At 49.7% G+C, this 12,598-nt stretch overlaps 2 protein-coding genes across 4 annotated transcripts; one reads left to right on the top strand and one right to left on the bottom strand.

The window, feature by feature from the left end:
* Positions 1-496: 496 nt before the first annotated feature.
* ZMYND12 (zinc finger MYND-type containing 12) lies at positions 497-8,753 on the bottom strand. Of its 2 annotated transcripts, none has more exons than XM_077311111.1 (8): positions 8,509-8,753; positions 7,414-7,555; positions 6,542-6,713; positions 5,861-6,030; positions 5,004-5,126; positions 2,916-3,033; positions 2,001-2,146; positions 497-756 (listed from the first exon to the last, which is right to left on the bottom strand). In XM_077311111.1, the coding sequence occupies exons 1-8, from the start codon at positions 8,751-8,753 to the stop codon at positions 583-585; spliced, it is 1,290 nt and encodes a 429-aa protein (XP_077167226.1). In that variant the 3' UTR covers positions 497-582. The 2 variants fall into 2 exon arrangements, with proteins under 2 accessions (XP_077167226.1, XP_077167228.1); XM_077311113.1 differs by lacking the exon at positions 8,509-8,753 and adding an exon at positions 8,337-8,415.
* A 253-nt stretch (positions 8,754-9,006) lies between these two features.
* Positions 9,007-12,030, top strand: PPCS (phosphopantothenoylcysteine synthetase). Of its 2 annotated transcripts, none has more exons than XM_077311114.1 (3): positions 9,007-9,496; positions 10,411-10,514; positions 11,447-12,030. In XM_077311114.1, the coding sequence occupies exons 1-3, from the start codon at positions 9,007-9,009 to the stop codon at positions 11,762-11,764; spliced, it is 912 nt and encodes a 303-aa protein (XP_077167229.1). In that variant the 3' UTR covers positions 11,765-12,030. The 2 variants fall into 2 exon arrangements, with proteins under 2 accessions (XP_077167229.1, XP_077167230.1); XM_077311115.1 differs by lacking the exon at positions 9,007-9,496 and adding an exon at positions 9,516-9,631.
* The last annotated feature ends 568 nt before the right edge of the window (positions 12,031-12,598 follow it).

The raw sequence follows: 12,598 nt of genomic DNA, 5'->3' as shown, positions 1-12,598 counted from the left end.
CTCTGGCTCTAGAGGAAATATATTATGTCTAGATTGCCCAATTTAAAAACAAAACAAAACTGTGACATGAGTTATCAGATAGACAAGGGTGGAGAAGGGTTGGTTGAGCTGGAAGGAGATTCTAAATATTTGCCAAGAGGTATAGTGAGCTCACTTTTGCTTACAGTATATCAGGCGTGTGGAGAGGAGAGATTTAGAACCCTGCGAACCAACACCATGGGAACTCACAGAGCAGAAAAGTGGCACATAAGTACGCTAAGCAAATAAACCATTTACTTATTTTGCAAAATCTTGATGGGTGTAGCGGTTCCAAGGGGCTTGCTGTTGTGGCACAAAAGAACAGAGACCTTTTTAGCGTAAGCTTTTGCAGACTAGCGTGCTCTCTGTCAGCAGCATGAGCTACATCCTCGCTTGTAGGACACACAATCAAGGTTATGCTGGCTGACTCCTGGACCCAACCCACAAGTGCTGCTGAGTGACAAGCGGTACGACGGGCTCACAGAAACAGCAAAGTTTAACATTTAATTAAAATCTTCAGGAGACCCAGGCGAACGACTGGGAGAACGTGGCTGCTTGGAGCCCCTACCACCCTCGTTGTCCGAATGCTGGGTTTGGGAGGCCACATTGGGAGGGTTCGCATTTTGCGTAGAAAGGCTTGGATTTGATCAGCTTGACTAAACGGTGAACAGCGTCTTCCAGCCCCTCGACCTGCACCGTCTTTATGATGCTCAGGGTCCTCTTTATGAGTTCGTGAGCCTGCAGTGGCACCAAATAGGGAGGCAAGAAAGAAAGAAAATGCAACGGAGTGACTTCAGGCCTTTCCAGCAGCAGGGGGGAGAGGAGAATCAGCACATTTCGTCTGAAACCCTAACCCACTGAATGCAGGAAAGGTGAGACACAATTCCCACAAATCTACAGAAAAGAATGTGTTATTGAGACTCTTGTTCATAAACCCATGGCTTGTTGTTGTTGTTATGTGCGAAGTCGTGTCCGACCCATCACGACCCCATGGACAATGATCCTCCAGGCCTTCCTGTCCTCTACCATTCCCCGGAGTCCATTTAGGTTTGCTAACCCATGGCTTAAGATTCGTTTATCCATAGTGAGCAATTGGTTACTCAGGATTCTCTTCTTTAAAAACAAAACAAAAATGTAAAAAAAACTATTTATTTAATATTTTTAAGCCTGCCCTTCCTTCAAGGTCAAGGTGGCATACACTGTCTCCCTCCTACTTCCACATTTATCCTCATAATAACCCTGCAAGGTAGGCTCATTCATCTCTGCTTAGATCTTGTAAGGCAAACTAGGCTGAAAACCAGGGAGTGGGTCCAAGATCACCTAGGTCAGGGGTAGTCAAACTGCGGCCCTCCAGATGTCCATGGACTACAATTCCCAGGAGCCTCCTGCCAGCGAATGCTGGCAGGGGGCTCCTGGGAATTGTAGTTCATGGACATCTGGAGGGCCGCAGTTTGACTACCCCTGACCTAGGTGAACTTCATGAATCAAAGGTCAGGTACCCCTAGTTCTAATCTGACACGTTACCTACTACACCACTCTGGAGATACACTGAACATGCAAAGCTTGGGAATGAACTCATGCTTTTAAAAGGGGATGGAGGGCTGTGGTTGCCAAGAAAGTCAGCTCCCAAATATCTGGGGATGTTGGGGGCTGCTCACACATTAAAGCCTGTGAAGGATGAATTCGGTTTTCTCTGCATACTGCAATGAGACAATCCTTCACCTGGTTTTTGTGCCGTGTGTGCTCACCCCATGCTAATAAGCAGAGACGAGTCCAAGTTTCCCAGAGACACACGGCTAGAAAGTTGCATGCAGAACTGGCGTGCTTTACATACAAATCCTGCACTGCTGGGTTTGGTGATGTGCCCTTAGTGGGCAAACACGACAGGAGCTAAAGTCTTGTGACGATTAAACTTGGGCACGGCTGCCCTGGCTAAGCCAGCCCTTTGGTCGAGAAGCCCAACAAACCTGGGGCCAACTTGCCTTTGGTATATCGACGATCAAGTAATGGAACATGGCCAGAGTGAAAACCACCTTGGCGATTTTATCTGGCTGCGGCTTGGGTGCCTGCTCTCGGAGATCCAAGATGGCATTCAGCATCTGCGTGGCTTCGGATTGCTGGCTTTCATCTGCAGTGGAGAGACAAAGAGTCCGCAGCCAACGGGAAGAAAGTGAGTGCGGGGAAACCTGGGGGGGGGGCCCGAGTTCGAATCCTCCACCAGTCCTGTAGCTCACTGGATGGTTCGGCCTGCTCACTTCTGACTCAGCCCAATTTAACAATGCTTATGGAGCAATGATCCATAAGTCACTCCTTTAAAGAAACCCTGAACGAATGCAGCATATTAATTTTAATCGGCTGGGGAATCAATCAAAGCACGGATGCTAAACTCTGTGGCCCTAATCAGAACCTGCACTGATCCTTTGGGAAAGATTACAATTATTATTCATTCAGATAGCTGCAGCCCGCTTTTTTCGCCTAAACCCACCACGAGCCTTTTGGGAGTGGCAGGCTAAAAATCGAATAAACTAACTAAAGCAAATGACAGCTACTCTTGGCCTCTATTTTATCCTTGCACCCCCATGCCCCAGGCAGATGGCTAGGCCCAATGTCACTCATTAAGCTTCTGTGCAGAGGCTTTCCAGACATCCATGGACTACAATTCCCATAAGCCCCTGCCAGCTAGCCTTGAATCAATCTTTGTTGGTCTTAAAGGTGCTACTGGACTCTGATTTTATTTTAGCATGAACATCTAGAAAGCCCCAATTTGGCCATCCCTGTAAATATACGGCAAGAGTCCAGGATTCAAATCAGGGTCTTCCAGATCTTTGACTGACATGCTAACCGCCATACCACGCTGGCTCTCTTCCTACCCACCCTTCCCAAATTAATGCACTTACCAAGAAGGTCTCCCGGGATCTCCTCTTCGGGCAACACGTTGATCTCAGCCGGACTCAAGAGCGACTGGAACTGGTGATCGATCAAGCGGCTGAAGTGATTGTACCAAATCTCAGTAACCTCATGGCAAGAGAACAAAAGGCTCAGTGAACTAAAAAGAAACAAGCAATGGGGTGGTGGGGTGGTTAAAGAGCAGCAGACTCTCCTCGGGAGAACCGAGCTGGATTCCCCGCTCCTCCCCGTGAAGCCTGCTGGGTGGCCTTGTGCTCGCTGCCGTTTTCTCCCAGAATTCTCTAGGCCCCACCTACCTCACAAGGCGACTGCTGTGGGGAGAGGAAGAGAAGGAGGCTGCAAGCCGTTTTGTGACTCCTTCGGGTAGAGAAAGTCCTGACCTGGAGGGCCCAAGCTAAATTGATCTCTTCAGATCCTGGAAGCTAAGCAGGGCCTGCCCTGGCTAGTATTTGGATGGAAGATTACCAAGAAATTCACATTGTGAGGCCGGCCATGGCAAACCAGCTCTGAGTGTCTTTTACCTTGAAAACCCCATGGGGCTACCAAATAAACATTTTCTTCTTGCTCTTCTCATGGGAAAGAAACAATGAGCATGGCTTAAAGGGACAGCCCTTGCTTCATACGCAGAAAGCACTCCAGTTCAACAGGAGCTCCCCCTTTGAGTCATGCACATAGTGTGGCATTCCACAATTTCACTGTGCAAGCTCAGCAATTACAACGGAGTGCAAAAAATTCAGCATCCTGAGATTCTCTTTTCACTAAAACGGCTAAGTTTCTTCCCTTATGAGCCTGAAAGGTAAATTTTAAAACACGTGTTGACGGACAGTCCAACTGTCTGCCAGGTCAGGACTTCCAGGGAACGAAAGCCTGAGCTTTGCCCAACACCTGCACTCCTTGCAGCGGGTGATGTTAAAAATCGTGCAGCCTAAGCAACTCCAGGCACGTTTGCTCATTCTGCAGAAAGGAATCCAGGGACAAGTCATTGAGGGAGGGAAAGTCTCGGCAGCTTTATTTATAGATCAGGCTTGGTCAGCAACTGGATTCGCTGAAGGCCGTTCTGAGAAGTCAGCGAGGGGTGTGCGCAGGTAAGTCCTTCTCAACACCTGTCCACGCGATGGACTGGCAAGCGACAACCCACAACACAAAGTCTCAATAGCTGTTGGCTATGGCCTGAGGGGCAACGAATAGTTCATCCCTACAATTGGGGTGGGGAGAGTTCGTAAGCCAGAAGCCCACAAAATTTCAAGTTATGGACAAAAAACAACCCCAGTTGTACGATCACACCTATTTTTGAAACCCAAACTCGTAAGCATGACATAAAATCCACAAAGGCAGTTCTGGCCGTGGGCAGAGCAATATAAAAAAATGGCAATCCTGCTTCTAAAAAAGCCCCAGTTGGGTTCCCGTTTGTAAAGGTATTATTCCCCCACCCCATTAACTAATCCACAAAGGACCAACATCAGGGTCAGTGGCCATTCACGCCTGTGGATGTATCACAGGCAGATCACCTTTGCCCGCCCTGATCTCCATCTCTACGAGGTTGACTCCTTCTGCTTAGAGGCCTGGTTCTCTCTCCTTCCACCCCAGTCTTCTCAGCCGTCTTGGAATCATGACTTCCTTTGCCCCTTCAACATCTCCATCTATAGTCACACCTCCTCTTCTCCCCTGCCATGTACAGTGATGGAAATGCACCATGCCGTACAACTGGACTGATGTTACACAAGAGCGGTGAGGCAGATGACGGTGTCATGTCGTCACTGTGCATGTTATGTAGTGACAAACGGCAGCGGAGGAGCCAGAACTAGCAAAGAGCCTTGTGACCCCTTAAGTACTAAGATATTTTTTTGCTGCAGGAGTTTCTGTGTACTGCAGTCTGCTTCGTCAGGTTTACGAATCAATGTCTGCCACAAATGGACTCTGGTTCAGAAAAGCTACAGCTGCTATACAGTATCTTCGGATTTCAAGGGAACAAAGACTCTTGGTTTGTTTTAGATCCATAAAAGTAATGCTGCGGCCATGTGGATCTCCAGACTGCCTGTCAGCCCCACCCCTGGGGAGTTGCTTCGTGGCCTACTGACCTCGGTGTACAGCGAGTTGGCCACGTCCATTCTGTTCTGACGGAAGAAAACATCGGCCATGTGGAAATAGCCTCCGGAGACGGCAACGTCGTTCGTTCCAAAGGCACAACTAGCATGGTAAATCTGAAATCCGATCAAGAGAAAGACCGTAGGATAAAGACGGGGCCGCTTGCATGTCAAAATCAAGCTGACGTACAGAACACAGAAAGAAAAAGAGCTGTTTTTATTTATTTATTTATTTATTTGCAGTCTGCTTTTGTACTACCTGAAAGAGTCTCACAGTGTCTTATCTTTCCTCTCCCGACAATGGGCACCCTCTGAGGGAGATGGGCTGTGAGAACTCTGACCGGCTCAAGGACACTCAGGGGGCTTTACGTGGAGGAGTGGAGAATCAAACCCAGCTCTCCAGATTAGAGGCCCCTGCTCTCAACCACTACATCCAGCTGGCTCTCACCAAACTAACCCGAAAGCTGGTCACATCTACTGCAGTGATCCCCAGGGTGGTGTCCAGCGGTGCTGGGATACACCTGTCAACACGTTTTATGACGGTGACAGAGCCCCTGTTACATGCAGAAAGCACCAGGTGTTTGCCGCTCCCTTGCATTTGGTTCTAAGCAGATCCATGTGGCCGTGGATCACACATGCTGGCCCCTTCCGCTCCACCCCCGTAAGTCTGGGTGCTGCTTGCAGAGTCCAGCTCAATGTGGGTCTGTGGCCACGAGAAACCTGGGCTGCCTACATTGGGGTGGGAGCAGCCACTTGGAGCAGCGTGATGGGAGACAGCCCCGTCGTGGCTGCTAAGGGGTGGGTGAGTGGGTCTGCCAGTGCTAAGCTTTAGTTGGACAGCGTTGTCTTACATCGTTCGCCAGATAGTACAAAGCCTCCTCAAAGTTCCCTTTGGCAGCGTAGAGGAGCCCCAGGTTACGATACAGCTTGGACTGAATGATGTTGCTGCAGTTAGTTGTCTTGAGGACGCTCCACTGAGCTTGGGAGAGATACTCCTCTGCTTGGGAGAGATGTCCGAGGCCTGGTGGAGAAAAAAACCCAACAGAGGATAAGCAGGTGGGCGTCAAGGGCTTTATACAATACCTTCCAAGCAAAAACTCTCACTCTCAGCCCCTAGTATTCTGGAGCAATGGGTAGGTGAGAGCATTTTCTAGCAGGGAGAAGAGAAGCCAGTGGGGGTAGAGGTTTTGGTATCACTGGCTATAATATTTGGCACAGCCCCAAATGCGGTGCAGTCCCTTCTTGCTATTGGGATGCAGCCATTTGCAATTTGGCCTCTGATGTCATTTAGGGTTTTCAGCAGAACTGACCTGCAGTCCCGTTCAAGGCACCCTGCCCCTTTTTCAGAACTCCTGCACCACACCAGCACTAGTTGGGCTTTTAACAGATTGACAAGTGAGCCTCAATGGATTGTTCAGCTGCAGCCTTCAATCGGGTTCACTACATACTCGCTCACTGATCTCAATAATTTGGGGATTGCTGGGCCTCACTGGAAAATGAAAAAGCGCGGACGCAGCTCCAGCCAAACTTACCCAGGCTCGCCTCTGCTAACATGAGGTAAGCTGGTACCAGTTCGCCAGAATTCCAGCCGTGCACACTAATGGTGAATTTCAGAGAATGCAGCGCTGCCGGGATGGCATCTTCATGCTTGCCTTCAAACAGAAATTTCTGGGCTGCCTTGTGAGTCAGCTCGGCTAGGAACTTCTGGAAGAACACAAAGACAGAAGTGGGTGACGATGCCTCACCAGATACTGCATCATGTCTCTCCTCCACCCCCCTCTTGGGGTGATTTCTCGTGATTCAGACCAATACTCCTGGTTGCCCAGTCTGCATGCACCAAGGGCTCAACATATCATACGGCCCAAGATGCAGAACCTGGATCCCACAGCATTTCTGATCTCTCTGCTACTTTAAAAAATGCATTTTTAAAGCTTTTGTAGTATCATGACAACACTGGGAAAGGGTTCTAGCGTTTGAAGGATGGCTAATCCATGCTCTTCCAGACTAGTCATCACAACTCTTCCCCCTGAAGACAGTTTCAGGTGTTTCTCAATGGTAAAAAAGTCGAGAAAGCTTGATTTAGACAGCTGTGTGCTTCCCCCCCCCCCCTATAATCTCAAGGAAAACAAAGCTGTCAAGCTTTCCTTTGGGGCTGATTTTATAATGGCCGTCTGAATCAGGATTACTTGGCAGTGACTCAAAAGTATGAGTAAAAGAAGCTGGCCCAATAAAGCAGTCAACCTTTTCCCCAGAAGCTTCTGTGGACCATGACTGCGAATAAAATCACTGTTGCTTTTATCAAAGATTTTGAAGGGCCCCCCCCAAGCTCCAGTTTCTGTGCGTAAAATACCTCCACCCAACCGAGTTAGATCATAATTTCCCCCTTCTTTATCCAGCGACTGACCTCTCTGCTGATCTTCTGTTCTCGCCCATGCTGCCTCTTTTTCTCGGAATCGTAAAAAGGCAACACAGTACGCAAGGGGATGAGCAGTTGGCATATCTTCTCGTGAACGCTGACCCAGTCAGCATTTTGATGCTCTACTTCGCTGTGAGAAGAAAAGCAGTAAAAACTGTGAGATGAAGATGAATTCTCACCCAGCCCTTGAACCTCGACACAACTTGCTTTAGGACTTGTTCTAGGAAGCAGAGGATTTTGAGGGAAGAGGAGAGGCGCTGATCTACAGCTATTCTGGCTGGAAAGGGAAAGAGACTAGCACACTCCAATGAGATTAGTGGGGCTGAGGCACAGCCTGCTGGCCAAAGTAGGTGTTTGGCATTAATTAGTTAATATGATCATTCATTCATTCTTTTGATTTCTATTGCGCCACTTTCTGTAGACTCATGGCAGGTTATATAAAATAGACAAAATCCCCATTAAAACCAATCCAGTCCCCTAATGCAGGGGTAGTCAACCTGTGGTCCTCCAGATGTTCATGGATTACAATCCCCATGAGCCCCTGCCAGCGTTTCATGGCAGGGGCTCATGGGAATTGTAGTCCATGAACATCTGGAGGACCACAGGTTGACTACCCCTGCCCTAATGGATAGTGTAATGGGCACCAAGGAGCTGTGCCGGCCTTTCCCTCTCCATGGTGAGAAGAGCCTCACCAGCCCAAACTAGGGTTGCCAAGTCCGTCCTGGCCACCAGCAGGGGATGGGGAATTACAGTTGCCAGATCCGGGTTGGGAAAATCCTGGAGATTTGGGGATGGTGCCTGAAGAGCACAGTGGGGTGCAATACCAGAAAGGGTACATCCATTTTCTCCAGGGTAATGGAACTCTGCAGCCTGGAGAGGTGCTGTGATTCCAGGGGGTCTCCAGGTCCTACCTGGAGGCTGGCATCCAGACAGCAACCCATGCTTTTGGGGGGGAGACAGAGTGCAGCGGGAAGGTGTGGCTGCGGAGTCCCCCTCCCTCTAGGAATGCTGGACTCTATGGTCCGCAGGTCGGCCGTCATCCCGGGAGGTGCCGAGAGGTTGGCAACCCTAGCTCTTACGCACCAGTAGAACGTGACGCCGCAGCCTCCGCAGCGCACCGTGGCCGGCGCCCGGCACAGCTCGCAGAAGACCTTCCGCCCGCGAGGCAGCGCCAGGGGCACCACGCGCTCCGTCTGCATCTCGCGCCCCATGGTTGCTACGAACGCGGTTGCCAGGGAAGCCGAGAGGGAGGGAATTCCGGCGAGTCGGAAGCCTCGGGATGAACTTCCGGTCAAAACGTCCGGGCCCGGCTGCCTGCGGGGCTCCATGCGGTCGCTCTAGGCCTCGCCCTCTCTGTGGCGAAACGCCTCACACGCTCTTGGGGGGAGGGTGGGGCCAGAAAGGGAGGAGGAGAAGTCAGCCAGCCTATAAGGGCTCGGCGGCGTTGGTAACTGCAAGTCTACCGGCCCTCCGAACTCCGCGCAGGCGTAGTCCGCGATTCGGCGGACGGAGGCGGGACTTCCGTTGCGGAAGCGGAAGTAGCCGCCGCGGCAAGGGTGGCGAGGGGGGGAGCGATCCGGCATGGCGGAGCTGCCGCCTCAGACGCCGGCCGAGGCTGAGGTCGAGCGCCGCGTGCGGGCCTGGGCGGAGGGGCAGCGGGCGCGGGGGAAGCGCGTGGCGCTGGTGACGTCCGGCGGGACGCAGGTGCCGCTGGAGGCGCGCGCCGTCCGCTTCCTGGAGAACTTCAGCAGCGGGCGGCGCGGGGCGGCCTCGGCCGAGCGGCTGGTGCGGGCCGGCTACGGCGTCTGCTTCCTGCACCGCCCGCGCTCCGTCTTCCCCTGGGCGCGCGCCCTCCCCGCCCACGGCCCCACGCTCCTCGACGCCCTGCGCCTGGAGGCCGGCCCCGACCCGCGCGTCACCGCCGACCTCGGCGCGCTCCCGCGGCTCGTGCCCGCGCTACAGGCCTACCGCCGCGCCAAAGACGAGGACGCGCTCTTGCCCGTCGAGTTCACCAGCCTGGGGGAGTACCTGGGGCTGCTGCGCGCCGCCGCCCGGGCCCTTGCGCCGCTGGGTAAGGACGCGCCCTGGGCACTGCTGCTGCTGCTGCTGCTGCTGCTGCTGCTGGGAACGCAGCCTCGTCCTCAGCAGCAACGGAACTCAAAAGGACTGACTGATGGGCTGTTTTAGCAAAGAATTACCATACATGGTATTGTTCTGAGACTTCTAAGTCAATGGTTTGTGGTGCCAATAAGATACAGTGTATCATAGAGTTTGAAGGGATCTCCTGGGTCATCTAGTCCAACCCCCTGCACTATGCAGGACACTCACAACCCTATCGCTCATCCACTGTCACCTGCCACCCACTTGTTGTATTTTATATATTCCTAACATTGATGGCCCAGGCTAGTCCAGTCTTATCAGATATCAAGCTAAGCAGGGTTAGCCCTGAGTAGTAAATGTATGGGAGACCTTATACTAGGGCTGTGACATGAAGCAGCCAGTGGCAAAGTACCTCTGAATGCCTTACCCTGCAGCGTTGTCATAAATCAGTGGTGACATAATGATACTTTCCATCACTATATGTTGTCTCAAAAATCTCATGAGTGCACATGCATTATTGAAAGGCAAATTAAGCTTCTCCCCATTTTGAGTTAGGATTATTATCCAGAAATGAAGTATTCTCATCCCCCTTCCCCCAAGCCTCCAGTGTGGCTACTCTCATAGCTGAACATTTATTCTTCCAAATTCAACTGCTGGCTTGAACCGCAAGGAAAAGCGGGATCTAAATTTTTAAATAAACTGGATCCCTGTTTGGTTTGTTCTTTAAACCACTTCAGGGGAACATGGTTGCAGCTGTGATAGACGGTGGCCTAAAGTATAAGAAATCACAGCGTTCTCATGAGTTTCTGTGACTGTTTGTTTGGACACTGTATACTTCAACCAAGTTCCTCCATGGAGAACACTCACTTTCTCAAATCTCACTAGGTTCCAGTGCCATGTTCTACTTGGCGGCTGCTGTGTCTGACTTCTACATCCCTGCTTCAGAGATGCCAGAACACAAGATCCAGTCTATAGATGGACCCCTCCAGGTAACCCTTTCCAACTTCACCCTGGGACACTACTGGTTTACGAGGATGCCTGTAAGAGGAATTAGAAACCAGGTGTTTACTTTACACAGCTGTTGATCTGCCCCTGGCAGCATGGCTGCTAGCTTACTTTATTGATTGATTGGACTTATTGCCTGCCACTCCCAGCGAGCTGGCCTATGGCAGGTTACAAGACAGTTCCAGTACATAAAGTCCCGTTAAAACCCATTAAAAAGCACAAACACAAGCAAACGTGGTAAAAATAAAGCCCAACCTATAGTGATATGCCTGCCGGAAGGGCATCTGTAATGCATCAGCTGGCTGCCACCGATGAAGTACAAATTGGTTGTGAGTGTCTTCCATAAGGGGAGGGGGGCTTGTCCATTGAACAAGCCTATCCTGCCCTACAAATGCTTGTAACTGGAGCTGGCAGGATGATCTAGCACTTGCCTGCTATGTGATTCTAGTAGTAGTGGAAATGAGATGCTCTGGGAGGAGCTTTCTGCCTGATTAGAAAGACTGACTTGGAAACATTCACTTCTCTGCTCAGTGGTGAATAAGAAAGGTTTTCTATCATCTATGCACAAAAGCTTACAAAAAATTGATTTTTCCCCCACAGTTACCACAAAAGGGTGTATGTGTGTGGTATTGTTTTTATCTTGTGTACTATTTTTATCATACTGTGCATTTTGAATTTTCATCTTGTAGCCTCTTTGGTAGCTGTCTTAAGTCTAAGAAGACGAGAATGAAGAGACATATATTTTAAATAAATCAACCAAGGAAGGCACACAAGTGAACATAATTTCAAGCTCTTAACTTCCGTGGAACTGCTTGTACAACTGTTGGGTTATCTTTCTGTTTCCTTTTTACACATTACGCTCTTTGTGTGCCCTGGCAGTGATTTTGCTCAGCAGGTTTTCTTCTTTTCAATGCAGATCACAATGAAGATGGTACCAAAAATGCTTGCCCCTTTGGTTAAGGAATGGGCTCCTGAAGCTTTCATCATCTCCTTCAAATTGGAAACCAACCCTTCCATTTTGGTTGACAAAGCTCGGCAGGCTTTGAAGAAGTATCACCACCAGATGGTGATAGCAAACTTGCTTGACTCCCGAAGGACCTCTGTGTTGATGGTAACTAGGGATTCGGAGATGCAGCTATCGCTGTCTGACGAGGAACTGACCCAAGGTGTGGAAATTGAGGAGAAAATTGTGAGCTACCTTGAGTCTCGTCATACAGCTTTTATGGAGAAATAACCCTTGATTAGGAAAAAGGTGATTTACGTCCTCAAATTGGAATAGACTTTAATGACGGTTAAGTGGCGGTGGAACTGAACTGGAAGATTCCTTTGCTACTAGTAAACAGAGGAAAGGGGAACGATTCGCCGCAGTTCTTCCTAGGATCAGAATGGTGAACATCTGATATGATTTTCTTTGCACATCTTCATACGCTTGCTGCTCATCAGAGAAAAAAATATATATGTGTATAAATATGTATAAATAGGAACATTCCAAATTCACAACTTGTCTCTGTGTATGCATATGTTTTGTGAGCCTGGTGAATCAAAACCTGGTACTTCTCTGCTGTCTTTTTTGGTGACTATCTTGCTCAGGTACCACTGTTTGAAGAACATTTCAGCCAGATATGTACATGAAGCTGTTTGTACAGAATAAGGCTGACATCATTTCTGACCACTGTTACTGACAGTGGTGCTTCCTCAGACTCCAGTCCCAAAATCTTCAGGTATTTCATAACCTGGAGCTGGCAACCCTAGTTTCAACATGTGCTATTTCACAGTTTTGAAGCACCCTGCACAAGGGTATATTCTGGATTCTGCTTTTGAGTGCAGGCAAATGGAGCCGAGATTTCACAAAAAGGGTAGCAAAACACACTCTCTTCCCCCATTGTCAAACAATGAAGTGCCCAAAGGGATGCTAACAGAGTATTTTAGGAGACCAGGTTGTGTTTGATCCCTAGCACTTCTGCTGAATCTTTGCAACTTAATCCTACACACATCTACTCAGAAATAAATTCCATTGTTCAGTGGACCTAATGGATAACAATAGGCTAAGCCAATCGAGTGTTATTGG

The sequence above is a fragment of the Paroedura picta genome, chromosome 15 (assembly GCF_049243985.1).
Source record: "Paroedura picta isolate Pp20150507F chromosome 15, Ppicta_v3.0, whole genome shotgun sequence".
Taxonomy (NCBI): Eukaryota; Metazoa; Chordata; class Lepidosauria; order Squamata; family Gekkonidae; genus Paroedura; species Paroedura picta.
Note: the sequence above shows the minus strand (reverse complement) of the source record. Positions and strands in the feature narration are given on the sequence as shown.

Bases quoted from the DNA above. Each gene is read 5' to 3' on its own strand.
- ZMYND12 (XM_077311111.1), bottom strand. From the start codon at position 8,753: ATGGAGCCCCGCAGGCAGCCGGGCCCGGACGTTTTGACCGGAAGTTCA. The intron at 6,714-7,413 runs GTCAGTCGCTGG...GTGTTCTTCCAG, and splicing joins AACAGAAGATCAGCAGAGAG to AAGTTCCTAGCCGAGCTGAC. The intron at 3,034-5,003 runs GTCAGTAGGCCA...TCTTGCCATGAG, and splicing joins CCAACTCGCTGTACACCGAG to GTTACTGAGATTTGGTACAA.
- PPCS (XM_077311114.1), top strand. From the start codon at position 9,007: ATGGCGGAGCTGCCGCCTCAGACGCCGGCCGAGGCTGAGGTCGAGCGC. The intron at 9,497-10,410 runs GTAAGGACGCGC...AAATCTCACTAG, and splicing joins CCGGGCCCTTGCGCCGCTGG to GTTCCAGTGCCATGTTCTAC. The intron at 10,515-11,446 runs GTAACCCTTTCC...TTTTCAATGCAG, and splicing joins CTATAGATGGACCCCTCCAG to ATCACAATGAAGATGGTACC.